At 43.1% G+C, this 19689-nt stretch overlaps 1 protein-coding gene across 3 annotated transcripts in view; it reads right to left on the bottom strand.

Annotated features, from left to right (window-relative positions):
* Window positions 1-19689, bottom strand: part of TNC (tenascin C) — a 98027-nt gene that overhangs the window by 39211 nt on the left and 39127 nt on the right. For all 3 annotated transcript variants that reach the window (XM_011950074.1, XM_011950075.1, XM_011950076.1), the window contains 8 exons: window positions 18299-18568; window positions 16718-16903; window positions 16359-16448; window positions 13917-14180; window positions 5283-5555; window positions 4433-4705; window positions 3554-3826; window positions 62-334 (listed from right to left, as the gene is read on the bottom strand). In XM_011950074.1, coding sequence (XP_011805464.1) covers window positions 62-334; window positions 3554-3826; window positions 4433-4705; window positions 5283-5555; window positions 13917-14180; window positions 16359-16448; window positions 16718-16903; window positions 18299-18568 — 1902 coding nt within the window. The remainder of the gene's footprint in view (window positions 1-61; window positions 335-3553; window positions 3827-4432; window positions 4706-5282; window positions 5556-13916; window positions 14181-16358; window positions 16449-16717; window positions 16904-18298; window positions 18569-19689) is intronic.

Here is a 19689-nt window from a genome sequence, read left to right as displayed (position 1 = left end):
GATCTCTTGGAGAGGAAGCAAAGAACCTTGGGGAGAAAGCATTGACAGGGAGAGGAAGTACCTGTGGAAGCCTCAGCAGAGAGCACTGGTGTTCTATAGCCCCGGATCACCCCATAGATGGAGACTGTGTAAGGCGTGGTGGCCCTGAGGCCTGGGATGTCCACAGCCCGGAGGCTGCCAGGCACCGTGAGGTTCTGGGCTGCCTCCACTTTGTTGACCTCCTGCACCTGAATGACAAAGTGCTCATAGGCCTGGTCAGCTGCGATCCAGTTGAGTCTGAGGCCATCCCAGCCAACCTCAGACACGGCTAAATCTCCCAGCTGTGGGAGCTCCTCTAAAGAAGGATAGAAAGGTATTTGTCAGTTCTGTAAACCAAAAATTAGGAAACCAAACATCCCACAGCCTGACTCTAGGAAAGAGAGAAAGGGGAAAGATAATTTTTTTTTTTTTAATTGTTGGTCTCTGAGCATTCGCAATTTGAACTGTGGTTCTCTGGCCACAGTTGTTTTCAGGTGTTGAAAATGGCCGGAAAGGGGAATATCTGCATAGTTTATCCTTGAGATGGCAAAGACATCTGCACCAATGCACAACCTACAGGGAGCATGCATTACCAGCAGCTTAAGTTCACATGGAAAAGTAGGATTGTGGGTTAGAGTAAGAGATATGGGAATGGCTATAAGTGCAGACTTTGGAGGCAGGCGGTCTTTGATTGGAATCCCAACACTAGCATTTGCTAGCTGTGTAATCTTGGGCATATCACTCAGCTTCTCTCTGAACCACCCTCTCTTTACCTTTAAATGGAGCTGATGGTACTGTTTCATGGGATTGTGTGATGATTAAATGGTAATATTTATCAACTTCTTAGTATCATACCTGATACATGGTGAGTGCCTGATAAGTATCAGCTTAATAAATAAATCATTGTTTGAGTGTTTTCCCTTGGCATTTCTTACTCATGTCAGGGAGAAATGTCTGCTTTATTTCCTTATTTGTAATTAGAAAGATAATCTCATCACTAGCCACTGACTACCTGCCTGGGTTGATAAAGTGTATGCTATCTCAGGTGTGAACAAGTATGATGTTTTTTCTTTGGTCTTTTATCAGCTTTCAGGGATCAAAAGTTGTATACTGGCTTCCCAGCTTGTTTCTTCTTCCACGTTTTTCTGCTTGTACTTTATGTCTAAATGAAGAATGGCTGTATCACAGAGCAAAGCTGTTTGTGTGAAATGAGTGTGCCTACTTTTAATTAAAAGAGAGGATGTTTTTCTCAGTAAATGGTGCAGAACAGAACCCACTATCAGTACTTCTACAATGTAGAAAGGAAATTTAACATAGTTGTTACTGGTGATTTAGAAAGTTTGGATTTAAGATATGGAAAATTCCATTGCTTTGTGGGATGCTTCTGAGGGTTAAATGCAATCTCTCAGCCACTATTTTGAAGGCTGAAGTGGCCATGGGTTAGAAGTTAGGGAGGAGAATATCTGCAGGGATTTCAACCAAAAAAAGGTGGAAGATAGAGGTACTTGTTCTTGGGTGTCCAAGGATTCAAGGCACTGTGAGAGTCTGAGCAACCTCTTCCTTTTAAGAAGGTTTATTTTCAAACTGTGTTCCTCATAGATCTGGGGCTTTTCTAGAAGAACTGTGTTGAGAACATGGGTGGAGGTATCCTCCTCTTACTTCCAGGCTCACCAAGAACAGCTGTTCACTTATCTGTCAAATAGTAGGGTTCCTTGGAAGATTTCATTTGCAAAAGGAGTTGTACTGCTAAAAACAAAAATTTGCGGACTACAGAGGAAGATCATGAGCATCTTGCACACAGGCCACACCTGACTCAAAGGCCCTTTTTGCTCTTCTTTGATCTGAAGATATTCCAGGAAACACAGGAATACAACCTGGCCCCCTTATTTTTGGAATTTTGTGTAGTTTCTAGCAACCACCAAGTTTATTTGTTATATAAGAGCAAGGAAAACAATTTTTTTGAATTGGGTGATTTGGCTTGCATTATCAAAAGGTAGGATATGTAGAGTGAGGCATGGGCTTAGGGCTCAGCACAGAAACCCTATTACCAAAATGTTGGCCCTTTTTCCCATAGCCCTTTTTGAAGCTATTCCTAGATACCTCATGTACAGCACAGTTTTCTATAACAGATGGAGCAGCACATTTTTTTTTCCTTTTTTTTTTTTTTGAGATGGAGTCTTGCTCTGTCACCCAGGCTACAGTGCGGTGGTGCAATCTCGGCTCACTGCAACCTCCGCCTCCAGGGTTCATGCCATTCTCCTGCCTCAGCCTCCCAAGTAGCTGGGACTACAGGCGCCTGCCACCATGCTCAGCTAATTTTTTATATTTTTAGTAGAGACGGGGTTTCACCGTGTTAGCCAGGATGGTCTCGATCTCCTGACTTTGTGATCCGCCCACCTCGGCCTCCCAAAGTGCTGGGATTACAGGCACGAGCTACCGCATCCAGCAAGCGGCACATTTTTGGTGGAAAATTGAGAGGAATTGTTTTTCCTTCCCAAACTGAATGAAAAGCATTGAAGTCAAAGGTGGCTGTCCTTTCTTGGAAATGTCCCTGCTTTTTGTATCTGTTGAGGAGAGAGTCTTAGATAGTTTTAGCAGAAGCTAACTGCATAATTTCTAAAGGTTATTATGTAGAGATCTGCCTATCAGTTGGGTGTTAGTTGGTGGCTCTGAGGCTAGTAATAAGGTTTTTCTAGAAAGTTCTGATCTTATTTTTGTGCCACAGCCCTAATGTTTGTGCTATTTTAAAAATCATGACTCTGTTGCTATATGATAAATTTAGCTATTTGATATTCAATATTTACTACATGATGGGCAATTTGCTAAGCACTGACATTCATTAGCTTATTTATTGCTCATGACAGTTTCCTGAAGTAGTGGTCATTGCTGATTTAAAGATACAAAAAGGAGGCTCAGGGGTGTAAAGAAATATACCCAAGAATAGAGGCAGGGTACGCTGGCTCATGCCTATAATCCCAGCACTTTGGGAGGCCAAGGTGAGAAGACTGCTTGAGTCCAGGAGTTCAAGACCAGCCTGGGCAACAAGGTGAAACTCCATTTCTACAAAAAATACAAAAAACTCAGCTGAGTATGGGGACTCACACCTGTGGTCCCAGCTACTGTGGAGGCTGAGGCGGGAGAATCACTTGAGTCTAGGAGTTCGAGGCTGCAGTGAGCCATGGTCACACCACTGCATTCTAGCCTGGGCAAAAGAATGAGACCCTGACTAAAAAAAAAATTATATATATAAGTGTGTATATATATACACTCACACTATATATAAGTATATGTATACACACTATATATATAAGTATATATTTGTGTGTGTGTATGTGTATCTATATAGATACATACATATATTCCCAAGAATATTTAGCCAGTGAGGTAGAATTCCAACACAGACCTTCCTGAGTTAGAGATTCATTCTGTCTGTCAACAACACTGAGGTAGGATTCTGCCTCATGGGGGAATTTCCTCTATTTCAATGACATGCTGGCTCCTATCACATCTCCAGTCTGGGAGGAGGGTCATATACCTGTGATGACCTCTAAAGCAAGGGGTCGAGTGCTGTGGCCCCTGACCTCGCCGTGCAGGGTGATTGTGTAAGGAGTGCCAGCCCTGAGGCCTGGGATTTCCACGGAGCGCAGGCTGCCAGGAACGGTGAGATTGTGAGCCTCTTCCACCTGGTCAGCCTCCTGGACCTGAATGGTAAACTGGTCATAGGTTCCATCTGGCGTGGTCCAGTTCAGTCTGAGAGCATCCCAGCTAACCTCGGTCACTGTGAGGTTTCCCATATCTGGAACCTCCTCTGCACAAGGACACAGAGTTGCTGAGTTACTTAAAAAGGCAATTGCACTCTGAGATTCAGGTGAGATGGCATTTTGGCTAAGTTTGGGATGAGTTGTCTGGTTAGTGTTGATTATAGACGCATGATTTACAGCAGGTGTTGAGCACACTCAAATTGTTGGCACTAAAGCCAGGGTTTTTCTATTCAGCTTTTGGGAATGAAAAGTAGTTTTAGGAATTGTTCACAATTTCTATTCTTGACATACAAATAGGGCTATGGGGAGTCCTTTGGTGTTTTTAAAATGAGCTCATGAGCTCAGAGCTATTTTTTCTTCATTTGCAGGTTGGGCTTTCCAACTCTTTAGCTATTGTGACTGAAACTTACTTTGAAAGAAAAGTCACCTCTCACTTTTTTAAAAGAAGAGTAGGTGGAATTTTCCATGGAACTGGGCTACAACTAGGACTTAGCCAAATAAGGGATGTGACATTTAGGAAGAAGCAGAGATGATTCACTGGTATTTCCCCAAGGTGGTAGGAGCTGATCCCAGTTTAAAGCAAGAAAGTGCTTTGATTCCTCCTGAGCGGAGACAAAGGGGAGGAAGTGAATTAATGAATTCATCTAGAATACCTGTCAAGACTTCAACAGAGAGGGGGGTTGTGCTGAAGTCCTGAGTGACCCCGCGGATGGTGATGGTATAATGAGTGGCTGCTTTGAGCCCGGGCAGGTCCGTGGACCTCAGTCCTCCTGGGACTGTGTGGTTCTGGGCTGCCTCTACTGTGTCAGCCTCCTGCACCTGAATGAAAAAGTACTCATAGGCCCCTTCCGGAACAGTCCAGTTGAGTTTGAGGGCATCCCAGCCCACCTCGGCCACCATGACCTCTCTCAAATTGGGAGTTTCCCCTGGAGAAGGACAAAGAACTAGTTTAGTGATCAAATCACACAACAAGATCCAGGGAATCTTTAACGCAAGAATAAGCTGAATAATAATATTACTGAAAAAATGTGACTTTCTTTAGATAAACATGCATCATGCAACTCTTTAAATTTTAGAAATGGAGCAAAGAGAGGGAAGTGTGGGAAAATATTTTGTTTGTTTGTTTTTTAAATCTTAAGGAATTGCCTTAACCCTCAGTAGATAAGAGAATTTTGTGATTTTCTTTCCCTTTCATATACAGAGCCTTAACGTCCTTTAACAGGAGGGGGGCTGTTTATGGAGCTAAAGACCCTCTCCATGGGAGCCGTGTGTTTAGTCCCGCAGGCTGAGCTCTGTACAACTCCCAAGGGTGTCATTCATGTGGAGTGAAGCATTAAAAGTTGCCTTGGGGTTCTGTAGCGTGATGGTCTGATGTCACAGTTAGACCCCATAGACATAACTAGTGGCAGAACAAGTTCATTCCAAAGCTAGTCGTGTCTGATTATTCACGGGCAGTTTCCTGCTGGGAAAAACAGAAGCTATAAATAGAAAGGAAAGAGATACCTGTGGAGGCCTCAGCAGAGAGCACTGGTGTTCTATAGCCCTGGATCACCCCATAGATGGAGACTGTATAAGGAGTGGCAGCCTTGAGGCCCGGGATGTCCACAGCCCGGAGGCTGCCAGGCACGGTGAGGTTCTGAGCTGCCTCCACCTTGTTGGCCTCCTGCACCTGAATGACAAAGTGCTCATAGGCCTGGTCAGCTGCGATCCAGTTGAGTCTGAGGCCATCCCAGCCAACCTCAGTCACGGTGAGGTTTTCCAGTTCAGGGGCTTGTTCTGAATAATGACAGAGATGGGGTCAGTTAAAGTATTCCTCAGAAAGTTTTGCTTCTGAGAACCTGGGAATGGCAAGCCCAGTGCCACATCTACAGGCCATTGCAGTCTGAGTGCCATGCTTTGTTCACTGCATCCCCTACCGGTGCTGTCCCTATTAAAACACAGCAGGACAACAATGTAATATTTCTATTGTGGCCAGGCAGAGTGGCTTACGCCTGTAATCCCAGCACTTTGGGAGGCTGAGGTGGGCGGATCATGTGAGGTCAGGAGTTCGAGACCAGCCTGGCCAACATTGTGAAACACTGTCTCTACTAAAAATACAAAAATTAGCCAGGCGTGGTGGTGGGAGCCTGTAATCCCAGCTACTCAGGAGATTGAGGCAGGAGAATCGCTTGAACCCATAAGGCGGAGTTTGCAGTGAGCCAAGATGGCACCATTGCACTCCAGTCTGGGGGATACAGTGAGACTCTGTCTCAAAAAACAAAAAAAAATTTTATTTTGCCTTCTCGCATATTTGGGTTTTTCTCTTGGAAATGGTACTTTCCTATTGATCAGTGTCCTGCAGATTTAGAAAACTATATGTCTTTGTTAGCAATGCTCTGAGCTTCAGTTTTCATTTTGGAATATGTCTTGCATCATAAGGGGGTGGCCCTCAGTTATTCTGGGGGTCTTGATTTGAGCTGTCTAACCTTCTGTATTTTGAGACAATTGGCTCCTCTTAGATTCCCTTCTTTTTTGAGAGGCCAAGGTGGGCAGATCACCTGAGGTCAGGAGTTCAAGACCAGCCTGGACAACATGTCAAAACCCCATCTCTACTAAAAATACAAAGATTAGCCAGGTGTGGTGGCATGAGCCTGTAATCCCAGCTACTTGGGAGGCTGAGTTAGGAGAATCGCTTGAGCCTGGGAGGTTGAGATTGCAGTGAGCCAAGATTGAGTCATTGTACCCTAGCCTGGGTGACAGAGTGAGACTCCAGCTCAAAAAAAAAAAAAAAAAATCCTCTTCTTTTTTGTGCTGCCTCAATACCCTATGGGAGGTCTGCTTTATAGTTTATATTGGGATTTCATCAGTTTCTAGGGTTCAAATCATTTACATAGATCATATTAGTAAAGATCAGAGACACACTGACATAGTATTACTAAGGCTGAGCTAAGGAAAGTGATGACGCTTTGAAAAACTGCTCCTTATTAGAAAAAAGAAAGAGGTCCTGGCAGAAGCAGATCTTATGAAGCTCAAGTAAAACTGAACACACCCTCTTCATTCATCTCCTTAATGCACAAAATTCCATAAAAACTCACTGGTCTCAACCTGACTTAAGGGAGATAATTTGCCCAGGGCTGAGCTTAAGTGGACTTTGCATAGTTTAGAAAGGAAAGTATTTCTCTGGGAATGGATCCTGTAAACTAGAGAGTAGAAATTGCCTTTAAATCATTTAAAAGCACAATTTTTTTTTTTCTATTTATACTTCACATTGCTGCTAATTTCAAATGAGTCTTATGTGTCCGTTAGAGCAGGCTACTAACTTGAAAATCTTAGCTTGGAATTTGATTGAGGATATCCTTTCAGAGAAGAAAACATTTCTTTTCTAGAGTTGATTTAACTCAGACGTTTCCAAGGTCTGGGAAACATTCTTTCTACTTGTTTCATATTGTCGGAGCATACACTTCTTCAAATTTTGTTTGATCGAGAACAGAGGTCCACAAACTGTTACCCAAGGCCCACATCTGGCCTGCTATTTTGGTAGTCAGCAAGCTAACAACAGTTTTTTAACTTTTTTACATGGTCGGAAAATAAATCCAAAGAATATTATTTGACGGTGCATGCAAGTCATATAAAATTCCAGTTCTGGTGCCACAGATAAAGTTTTATTGGAGCACAGCCATGATTGTTCACTTACATATTGTTGATGGCTGCTTTTGTGTTACAAAATGTGCAGTTGAATAATTGTGATGTAAACTTCCTGGCCTGTAAAGTCTAAAATTACCATCTGGCCCTTTACAGAAAATGTTTGCAACGGTTGATCTTGAATGACAGTTTACAGACTCCTCTTTAGCCCCGACTCATGTCCTGAAGCTTACCCCCGAGGCTCCAAAGCAGTTCTTAACCACCTAAACATGGTCTTTATGAGAAAGGAAGGACCCCAAACTGCAAATGATGTATCTAGATTTAGGAAAAGAAAGGAGGTGTCAACTACCTTTAATCCTGCTGGGCCTTGTGAGGCCAGAAACAGTACCTGATATAGTGATTGTACCCTTGACCTTGGGATTTAAACGTAACTACACTCAAGAGCATGTCCTTCTCAAATGCTCCAGCAGTCCTGATGCAGAAAGAGGTATAGGACAAAACACAGCTAAGTGAAAATTAAATCAGTCCTATGTCTTCTTAGCTCTCCTTCTTATCCCACTTTCCTGTTTTTGTTCCTCTGCTGTCCACTTGTCAGGAACTAATCTGTCATTGACAACATATTCCTTCATGCGACTTAAGTTATTTTCTTTCTTCTGCGGATGTCTGTCTTTTAATCCTTATCTCTAATTGTTACATAAAACATATTTTTTTCTATGAAAGAAATTTTAAATGCCCCCTTGCAAGAAATATTGGGAAAGTTACCTTATGGGGGGTGGGGGAATGTGATTGTGGATTGCCCATTAAGCTGTGGCAAGAGATGGATGGAGAGAAAAGATGCACGTTGGAAAATGTCTCTTCCTGATGAGCATCACCTTATCTCTTTGAATCAGATTTTTAATATGCCACTGATACTTTCATCTAATGGTCTCCACATCCTGTTTCATCTGTTCATATAGTCAATAGAGTGATTTTTTTTATATAACGTCATGTTGTTCAGTAAATAGTAATAGTGATGGTGTTGGTACTTCTGCTAACACTTTTGGCTATTTCTCTAACTTTCTTTTTTTTTTTTTTTGGTAGGCAAATCAAGAAAGAGCATTGGTTTATAACTCAGAGAGGCAGTATGTGGCCAAACTTCCACAAATAAAATCAGTACCTAAGTTAAAGAGAGAGGGGTCAGAATTATAAAAGAACGGGGAATATTATGAATAAAAAATACAGTGGAGCATAGTTAAGGTGAGGACCAAGAAGCTTCACATAAATGCTGGTTCCACATTTCAACTACAAATGACATACTGTGGATTTACTGCCCTAAAAGACAAGTGTTTCCATTATAGATTCCACACTGAATTTCTTGGCATTTCTTTATGAAAAGGCTGTTGTCTTTTTCTTACAGCTGTGCACTGGAATCTACCCTCTAGACAATGTCAGTGGGCTTGGGAAATCAGAATTGTGAAACCCAATGCTGTACTCCTGGTGGGTTGAGCAGCTGGTCTGGAGGAATTTCTCACAGTGCCAACTTAAAATCTGTAGATTGTCACCATCTTCTAGATAGTGATTACCAAGTGCTGGCTTGATGAGGAACCCATTTCAGCGACCACTTATGGGAGAAAGACTGATTCTCCCACAGCAGAGGCATGGTCAGGTCCAAGCCTGACAACCCCAAAGGATATATTCAGTGGTTTTACTCTCATCTCGCAGAGATAAGACAATTGAAATGAGGAGCCTTGGCTGCCTTAAAACATTCAGTGATTTCTTTGTAACTGCCCCTTTGCAGATGCCCCTGATGATGCCTCTAGCCTCTTACCCTACTCTTTTCCCACTCTATCATGTAGTAGGATTGTATAGCTTGCAATTCACTATGGTAAAGTTTCTCATGCCTTTCAGCTTTTTGGATGCTATTCCTCCTGCTGGAAATGTCATTACTCTTTCTCCACTTGTCCAACCCCTTTTCTTTTTCAGAACTCAACCAAACATCACTTCTTCCAAAAAGCCTTCTCCAATGCTCTTCATTCACTTTGCTTAGGTCTGTGATGGGTACCTGTCTCTATGCTCCTGCAGCCTCCCACAAATCCCTCTAAAACAGATAAGCTACAGCATTATAATTTTGGTTTTGGTTCTCTCTCTTACAGCAATGTGCACCATTTCTTGAGAGGAGCTGTTTCTTTCTGTTCTATACACCGGCATCGCCTGACCCACAGTAGGTATGAAATAAATATTTGTTGGATGAATAAATATTTGAATAAATTTCAGTTTGGTCTGTGAGAAAACCGAAATAGCACATCAGAGCAGAATGTTCTCTATTACTGGTAGCTGTGGCTAAAAACAAAATTCCACCTCTCTTCTTCCAAAATTCCTGAGAGCTACTGGGGTGTCACTGTCAAGGCTTATGTTGGTATGAAAAGATGCTTTGCTGGCTTTCTACCTATCAACCCTGCCTCCTATCTCTTACAGCATGCAGCAAATTCACGGCTTTGACCTTAAGTAGGGTTTAGTTGGGTTTATGAAAGTATAAAAGCAGAGAGAAAAGGGAGAGAGAGGAGAGGAGAGAGAAGAGAGGAGAAGGGAGGAAGGAGAGGAGAAGAGAGAGAAGAGAGGAGAAGGGAGGAAGGAGAGGGGAGGAGAACAGAGTGGAGGAGAGGGAAAGAGAAGGGAAGGAATGGGAGAGGTGGAGAGGGAAGGATGCCTGGTACACACTAATTTTTTTTTTTAAATGCCAACAGGCCCAGTACCTTTCTTTATTCCCTCCCTTCTTTCCTTTGTTTGACTTCCTTCCTTCCTTCCTTCCTTCCTTCCTTCCTTCCTTCCTTCCTTCCTTCCCTCCTATCCAGATTAAGGTGAATTGAAGGCTTTCCAAGAGAATGATTTCCCTTTCTTTCCCCTACTCCTTAAGGAAAGAATTGGGGTGTTAATGCAGAAGTGGAAAGGAAGAATCAGAAGATTTCATGGAAATGCTGACTCCAGGGTAGCCAGGGTCCCCAAACACTCATGAAGCTCATACCACAAACTTGTTTGCCTTCAGGCCACCGGGATGGGATACAGCAGTGGATAATGGAGTTGGTCCTTACATTCTGCTCACTGATAGGGGGGCAGGCCATAGGTATTATAGTAAACCACTACTTGTATAATATCAAGGCAGATAAGTGTCACAAGGAACTCTAGAGCAGCTTGAAGGGGTAGATCAGGATGGGAGTGTCTTTTTAGGCTGGTGGTCAGAGAAGCCCTCTATTCTGAGTCACACCTGAGCTGCTCTGTGAAACGCTGGGAGAAGAGTGATATCTAAGCAGTGGGAGCAGCACACGCTAAGGCCCGAGGAGGGGAGTAGGCTCAGCAAGCTTAAGAAACAGTGCAAAGGCCGAAGAGGCCACAGTGAAGTGAGCAAGGGCATGAGTAGCAGGACTGAGGTCAGAGGATGGGCTGGCCGTGCCAGATTCTGTAGGGCCCTGTAACCCATGGCTGGGTCTTTGGGTGAGAGGTGCAATAGGTGGCCAGGTTATGAAGACTTTTAGTATAGTGCCACATCAAGAAAAAGGCTTACATTATGGCCCAATCCATCACTAAAACCCTGGAATTCCCTGGGAAAAATTCTTCAGGGCCACTGATTCTCCACTTTTTTCTGTAAACCCCACAGACATTGAGTGGCGCCTTGCAGGCTTCCGTTGATAAGAATCCAGTGATACAGAGCTGGAAGGTTCTTGCTTCTTAGGGTTGAACCCAAAACTCTGCAACATTTCAGGACTTACAGCCACGTGGTTCCTTCACCCAAGAGCTCTCACTTTTCCTGTTTTCTTTCTTCCTATATGCTTACCAAGGCCAGGTGCCTGGGCTTCTACTTCTTTACCTATTCAGTTTAACACATTTATGTTTGCCCTTTATGTCTCTGTCCAAAAGCATCTTCTCACTGTAAGCCTTTCCTGATTCTCTGAAGTTAGATCCAGTGTCTCCTGCGCACTGGCTGCACCCTCTGTACCCTCGATCGTAGTGAGCAGAATGTTGTCTCATTGTCTGTTTGCTACACAGTGAGTTCCTTGGAATTAGATACCCATTTGCTTTGCCCTAGCAACCCCATAACTTAGCACAGAGCATGGTGATAGTATTTTATTGACTTTAAAAGTTATAATTCAAGAGAGGGAAAGAAATGTTTGCTTCACCTTAAATGAAACATATATTTTTTTCCTGTGGAAAAAGGGATGGGGGAAATATTCTGTGGACAGCGGAGAAGAACAAATATAAAGAACTTTGTACATTTTTCCCACACTGAAGAATGTCTTTAAATATGAAACATGATATCTTTGAAATGGCATTAAGGAGGCATGGTGGGGAAATGCAACTGCTGAGGCTTTGGACTGCCAATATTGGGCTCTCATTCAGACAGAATAATTCTAGCTAGTAAATCTCCTGGTTATAGCCACATTACCTCCTTTCTCTAGTGGAGAAGCCCCATACCCCAGGATCTTAGGGAGATAAAACCTCTTCAGTGACTGCGGAGGTGTGGGGCTTTCTCACTGGAGGAAGGAGGCAATGTGGCCATCACCAGAAGGTGGAATGACTGAGGGGCAATAGGAATCTCTCTTAGATACAGCATTTATTAAACTCAAGGGAAAGCTCAGACAGATGGGCAGAGGAAGGAGGAGGAGGAAGAAGAGGAGGAGGGAGGGAAGAGGGAAGAAAGAGAGAGAAAGAGAGAAAGAAAAGAGAGGGATTTCGTCTTTTGTGTATTTCTGATTCATTTGTTGCCCCTTGACACTTTATAACAAGCTCATCTTTATAAAGCTGAAATTAAATCTCTACTATAGATTTATTGTTTCTTGATTCTATCCCCCCCCTTATTTTTGATTAAATTGCTCTTTCAGAGCATCCTTGATAATCACCTTATAGTTGGGTGGGAAGCAGTCAATGCAGAGTCAACAGAATTGACCATGTAAACTCATTTCAGACTCTGGCAGGGACTGCTCATGGTCTGCCAAATTTCTCTCTTACAAATAAGCTCAATTTTATATGGAAGCAACATGTTCAGACAGAAGACTACCTTTCCCTGTCTCCCTTACAGCTAAGAGTGGCAATGAACTATGAGGAGAAGTGATTGGTGGAATTTCCAGAAAGACTCACCTAGAAGGTGCTCCTTTTTGGGAGTTTTGGTTCTCCCTCCCTTATGCTGCCTAGACACAGATGTAATGGCTGTACTACAGCAGCCATGTATTGACACTGAGATGACTCTGAGAATGGAAGCCAAGGACTAAAAATGGTGGAAAAGAAAGACAGAAGCAGCCTTGGTGCCTGACAATTTGAAACTACTGTTATCCCTGTACCTCCCAGCTCCAGATTCATTTTATAAGAAAGAAAACCAACTTCAATCTTGTGTAAGTGACTGTGATTTGAGACTGAAGATACTGTGAGAAAGACTCTTCAAGCCATTTCCAAATATGTCCATGCTTCTAACCCTTTTCTTGCATATTAAGCTTCAACTGGAATAACATCTCTTGCCGTAACACCTTTGTCAGCTCTCCTGATTTCCTCGGGTCCCTCTTTTTCTTGAGTTCTGTCTAGCATTCTGAGTATCTAGTCTTCCCCAAACACTATGAGCAGGCACAAATTAGTCCACATAACAATGCTGACTTTGGGAACTACTTTTCCTCAAATATCAGTACTATACAATGTATGCAGTAGGTACTCAAAACATGCTTACTAATTAAATTGGAAGTAAAGACTGTTACTTGCCAAACCCTGGAGAAGTAACATTTTCCACCTATACTTTTTGAATATTTGGTGGCCAAAATTGAATAGGCTTATTTTTCATAAAGGAGGAAATATTTTAAAAACCTGGTTGTCTCTTCAGTTTAGCCACAAAGTAAGCATGGCAGCAGGTTCAGCGAACAGGTTGCATGGGCCAGAATGGATGCAGGTTGCATGGGCCACAATGTCAGGATTCAGCTGTCATCACAGACAAACTAGGTTAATGTCTTAATGACTAAGAGAAAAGAGGAAATGAGAGGGCACCGTGGAAGTCTCAAATGGCCGTGTGCCACTCTTCAGGGGTAACCTTGGCAGAAAGCAAAAGACCTGGAATAAAAACAGTTTGTGTAAATTAACCAAAAAAAATTATTACCAACATCTTGGTCATCTTTAAATGAAATAAAATGAAAAGTAAGTTAATTGTTAGGCTAAAAGAAGGAAATAAACAAGAAACAACTTAAAAGATTCTGTGATGCACACATAGTTAAAAAAGAAAACAAAAATCGTAGGTAAATTGAAACACAAACCCTGAAGTTTTAAGTTCTCCTAGGAAGAAATATTTTAAAACCCCTATTTCCCAGTGGGGGAACTTTGCTGTATCAATTGACAGGAGGCAGGAAAGACGAATAAGCAGCGCTTTCAAAGTGGTGTTCAGGGACTTCAGGGATGGACAAAGTGGCTTGCTTTTGCATTTGGCTTTCTCATGTAAGGACACCCTGACTGAGCAGACCTGCTAACCTCAGAATCAACCTAGAGTTTGGAGGAAGCTCAGGGCAGACTCACCAGTGGATGCCTTCACGCGTGCGGGCTTGCTTTTGTGCCTGCCTTTCTCGGCTGTCAGGAGGACATTGTACTCCTGTCCCGGTTCCAGGCCTCTCAGGACATAGGAAGTGGTGTTTCTTGGAAGCTGCACTCCCACCCACTGGCCTGTGGGGAGGCTGTAATTGAGGCGGTAGCGGTCAAACTTGGCCAACGGGGTCTTCCAGAGCAGGGTCAGGCTGGTCTCTGCAGTTTCAGAAACCCGAAGGTCCTTGGGTGTGTCCAACTCTGGGAGGAGAACAGAGAGATGAATGCTCTTCAGGCTGCAAGGCAGGGCTGCTTCTGGGGTTGAAAGTCAACTGCCTCTGGGCTGGAATCCTAGGTTTGCCACAGAGGAGCTGAGCGACCACAGGAGAGTCACCTCTCTGGGTCTCTCTTTTTACTTTTGTAAAATAGGTCTAATTATACATTATCCACATGACTCCATTGGAGTCTGAGAAGATTAAAAATGTCATGGAATATCCATTCCGTGAAATGCTAGTCAAATTTAAAGCGGTTAAAAGGAACCAACTATTGATAAAAGAAGCAATTTAGATGAATCTCGAGAGAATTGTGCTGAAGGAAAAAAAGCCAGTTTCAAAAGGGTACATGCTGTATTGCTATGCACTGAATGTCTGTGCCTCCCTAAAGCTCTTATGTTGAAACCTAATCCCCAGAGTGAAGGTATTTGGATCTAGGAACTTTTGGGAGGCCTCATGAATGGGAGTAGTGCCCTTATAAAGGAGACCTTGCCCCTTCTGTCCTGTGAGGGAACAGTAAAAAGATGGCCCGCTGTCAGCCAGAAAGCAGGCCCTCATCAGACACCAAATCTGCTGGCATCTTGATCTTGGACTTCGCAGCCTTCAGAACTGTGAGAAATAAATTCCTTCTGTTTATAAGTTACTTGGTCTAAGATATTCTTGTTACAGTAACACAAATGGATTAATATGTGTAGGATCCCATTTATGCAGTATTCTTGAAATGGCAAAATCATAGAGATGAAGAACAGATAAATGAATGCCCAGGGTTAGGCAGAGGGGCAAAGGGAGGGAGGTGGCTGTGTCTGCAAAGGGTAGAACATGGGATTCTTGTAGTTAGACTGTATCTTGAATCTAGTGGTGCATTCACAAATCTACATGTGCGATAAAATTGCATAGAACTAAGTATATACACACACATGAATGAGTGTATGCAAAACTGGTGAAATATAAATAGAGTTGACAGATTACATGAATGTCAATTTCTCAGTTGTTATATTCATCTACATTTATGCAAGATGCTACCCTTGGGGGAACCTGGGTGATGGGCACAGGGAATCTCTCTGTATAATTTCTCAAAATTGCATATGAATCTGCAATTATCTCAAAATCAAAAGATTAAAAGAAAAAGAATTGGCATGTAAATACCCAGCCTTGCATCCCGCATAATGTAGAAGCTCAATGATGCTCCATCTCCTCTTTACACACCAGCCTCCCTCTTCCTCATAGTGTCTGCAGGGAGGTAAGCTGGGGGCTGGGGGCTGGGGGAGAGGCAGAGGAGGAGTTTTCTTTTCGCAGTGCACATTTCTTAGAAAAATGGGAAAAAAATCTTGAGGAAAGAATCAATGACCTCAAAACAGGTAACCCTTCAGCATCCTCACCTACAGGCTGTGGCTACAGGATACGACAGGTAAGTGCAGAGCCTGGACTTAAACTACAATCCCGTTACTTATAATCTGCTTGACAGGGGTATAAAAGTTAGGCGTCTTCTCAGAGAAAACCCCACAGATGTGTTTGGACTAGACAATGGTTTGTTTAAAAGATGCAACTGATTACCAACTTCAAAATGTTCGTGAATTTCTTATAAAGCCTGGTTCCAATTTTTCTTTAAAAAAATCCCGGCTAGGCATAGTGGCTCAAGAGTCCAATCCCAGCACTTTGGGAGGCTGAGGTGGGCAGATCATGTGGTCAAGAGATCGAGACTGTCCTGGCCAACACGGTGAAACCCAGTCTCTACTAAAAATACAAAAATTAGCTGGGCGTGGTGGCGCACACCTGTAGTTCCAGCTACTTGGTAGGCTGAGGCAGGAGAATCTCTTGAACCCGGGAGGTGGAGGTTGCAGTGAGCTGAGATCATGCCACTGCACTCCAGCTTGGTGACAGAGTGAGACTCCATCTCAAAAACAACAACAACAACAACAACAACAACAAGAACAACAGCAACAAAAATCCCCAGTCTCCCTTTCCGTACAGGGGATGATGTTGGCATCATACAGATGGGCCATACTTATGTTCCTTTTGAATTTTGACATTGGGGCTAGATGATACTACAGGGCCCTTTCTCCTCTGGGCTTCGACTTTTTCTCTTTGAATAGGTTTTGGCCACATGGGCCCTGTCTCATCTGCCCAGCACCTGCTCAGTGGGATGGGAATCCCAGGTGTGCCTCACCTGTGGCTGCGTTGATGGTCGCTGGATTGCTCTCCTTGTCTTCCTTCACAGCAGAAACTCCAATTCCATATTCAGTTCCTGGCCTCAGACCTAAGGAGAGAATGTGCAAGTTGAGATTCATCCTGAAATCAGAAAGACTTTCAGAGGATGATAAAAATGGCTTCGAGTTGGTCTCTGGAGGCGATGACCAATGTTCAGAATGTTTTACAAAAGAACTCGCTGCAATCCAAGTAAGCAGTATTTCTGGAAATTGGACTTATTTCTGAGGATTGCAAATGGGGACACATGGGAGCAGGTGCCCATCCTTTAAGGGCCCTCTAGGGCTGGCCGACTCAGGCTTGCAGAGATGCAGAGCTCACCTGTGAGTGTGGTTTTGGTTGTGGCTTGTTGGCTCTTTGGAACATCAACCTCGGCGTGGTCCCCTCCAGAGATGGGAGCATACTTAATTCTGTAACTGTCAATAGCTGCCTTGCCATTCCTCCATTCCAGGGTGATGCTGTTATCTGTCTGGGAAACACGTCGAAGATTCCTGGGAGCATCGAGGCCTGTTTGAGAGAAGAAGGAACATTTGCATTGAACATATCAGTCACAAGAGAGCAAGAGTCTTTGATAGCCCAAGCTGACATATGAAATGTGCCTGGAACTGGACATAAATTACAAAATTCTCAGCACACTCATCTGTCCCCATAGTTGATGTGCAAATCTAAACAAGTGCTACAGATTTGGCACCTTTCCCTATTATGGATGAGTGTGACACTTTAGTCATTTGTGTTTTTCTCAGACTTTGTGGTTAAAGAACAATGCAAAGACTTAAAAATAAGGTCATGCGTGTAAAAGCTGGTCTTTTGCATTTTCTCATCATATTTCTTTCTTTCTTTATTTTTTTGAGACAGAGTCTCACTCTGTCACCAGGCTGGAGTGTAGTGGCACGACCTCGGCTCACTGCAACCCCTGCTTCCTGGGTTCAAGTGATTCTCCTGCCTCAGCCTCCTGAGTAGCTGGGATTACAGGAGCACACCACCATGCCCAGTTATTTTTTAAAATTTATTTATTTTTATTTTTGTTTTTATTTTTGAGACGGAGTCTCTCTCTGTCGCCCAGGTTGGAGTGCAGTGGCGCGATCTCGGCTCACTGCAAGCTCCGCCTCCTGGGTTCATGCCATTCTCCTCTCTCAGCCTGTAGCTGGGACTACAGGCACCCACCACCATGCCTGGCAAATTTTTTTGTATTTTTAGTAGAGATGGGATTTCACTGTGTTAGCCAGTATGGTCTCAATCTCCTAATCTCATGGTCCGGCCGCCTCGGCCTCCCAGAGTGCTGGGATTACAGGTGTGAGCCACTGCACCCGACCCCAATTTTTGTATTTTTAGTAGAGACAGGGTTTTGCCATGTTGATCAGGATGGTCTCGATCTCTTGACCTCGTGACCTGCCCGCATCAGCCTGCCAAAGTGCTGGGATTACAGGCATGAGCCACCGCACCCAGCCTCCTCATCATATTTCTAATAATTCACGAAGTACTTACTGAGTTCTGAAAAAATATTTACTGAATGAAAAATTGACATTTTCACACTTTTAAAACAATGCCATAGGCTAAGGTGTTAGGAGGCTCATTTGTCATATATGTTTTCCATATACTGTATTTTACTTTAAAAATTTTTATTTGAACTTTATTTTAATCAGAACTTTTGTCTGAGAATATCTGACCAGCATCTTCTATATATATGCCCCAGCCCCAAAAGTGCTTTGGAAGGTTATTCGGAATATTTTTTTGAAAAATTAATTAATAAATTGCTACAATATTTAAAAATTTACATGAGTAGAAATACTCCTTTCTTTTTTTAACTGTAAAATGAGCCTGGAAGATACCCCAACATGGAGTGGGATGGAAATCTTTCAATCTTTCCTTTACTGTATCTGTGAACAGGGGGAGGCCTTTTACCTGTTGTGAAGGTCTCTTTGGCTGGGTTGCTTGACATGTCACCTCTGCGGGAGATGAGGGACACCTCGTACTCAGTGTCAGGCTTCAGGTTCCCGATGGAGTACTGATTCTCGTCCTCTGTGAGATCGATGGTGGTACGGTCGCCTGGCACGTCTTTGATGCCGTAGGTCAGCTCAATGCCGTCGATCTCAGCCAGGGGCTTGAACCAGGTGATCAAAGCAGTGGTGTCTGTGACATCTTTCACCTCCATCTGGCTGGGGGCATCCAAGCCTATGATGGGCATAGGACAGAGAGGTTTCAGAGGTTACGGCCAGTGCCTGAGGCTGAGCAGAGAGGACTTTGTAACTCTCCAGATCTGTGGGTGAATGCTTAGATAGATACTAACCGCTTGACTTTATTTTGCCTTTCTGAACCTCAGTTTTTGGTTTGATAAACTGAAAGTAGGGATAACAGCAGCTACCTCTAGTGTTTTTTGTTTTTGTTTTTTTTTTTCAAATCTTAACAGAGATAAAGCTTGCAAAACATCTAGCACAAAGCCTGGCCCATGGAGTCACATGAAAACGGAAAAAAAAAGGTTGTTCTTTTGTTATTATTATTATTGCTATATTACTGTTCTCATAAGTTGAGGAAACATGCTTTGGGGATACTTTATTTGAAAAAATGAACTTGGTCTCTTTAAATTTTTAACTAGGCAAAACTTCTTGGATGGTTGAAAACTTTTCCAACAGAATTACAGTGCAGAAAAGTGAGGCAGTAGACTGTCTTGACAGTGTATAAAAAGTTATTTTTGATGGAAAGGAATTCACGCAAGAAAGTCATTGCTATTTCAAGCCGTGCCTATCTTTGCATGCTCTTCTTGACCTTTTCTGCCCCACCCACTATCTGTTGTACTCTGACAGATGCTCAGAGCTCTGGAAGCACATTATGCTGTTGGGCACCACCTGGTCTCTGTACATGCTGTTCTCTCATTTCTTCTTTCTAAGATCACACTTCCCTCTAAAAATCTCCTATGCATCCTTCAAAATCCCACTTAAATGTTGTCTCCTAATGAGAAGCCTTTGTTAAACCCAGCTTCAGTAAGGTAAACACATATTCCCTCCCTGTGGCTGCTACTGTCCTTAAAGAGCATTCTAATATCACATCTGTCTCATTGTTTCATAACAAATTTCTGTACAGTTTGAGTCAATTTAGGTGGGATTATTCATTCATTCAGAGAGTGAATCTTTTTAAATTCCCAGTATAGACACAGGCACATTCTGGGTATTCAGTGAATCTTCTTCTCCTTCCTCCTCCCCCTCCTCCTCCTCCTCCTCCTCTTCTTCTTCTTCTTCTTCTTCTTCCTCCTCCTCCTCTTCCTCCTCTTCCTCTTCCTCTCCTTCTCCTTCCTCTTC

This window comes from Colobus angolensis, unplaced genomic scaffold, assembly GCF_000951035.1.
Source record: "Colobus angolensis palliatus isolate OR3802 unplaced genomic scaffold, Cang.pa_1.0 Scaffold301, whole genome shotgun sequence".
Taxonomy (NCBI): Eukaryota; Metazoa; Chordata; class Mammalia; order Primates; family Cercopithecidae; genus Colobus; species Colobus angolensis.
The sequence above is the reverse complement of the archived record's forward strand: the minus strand, read 5'-3'. Positions and strand labels throughout refer to the sequence as shown.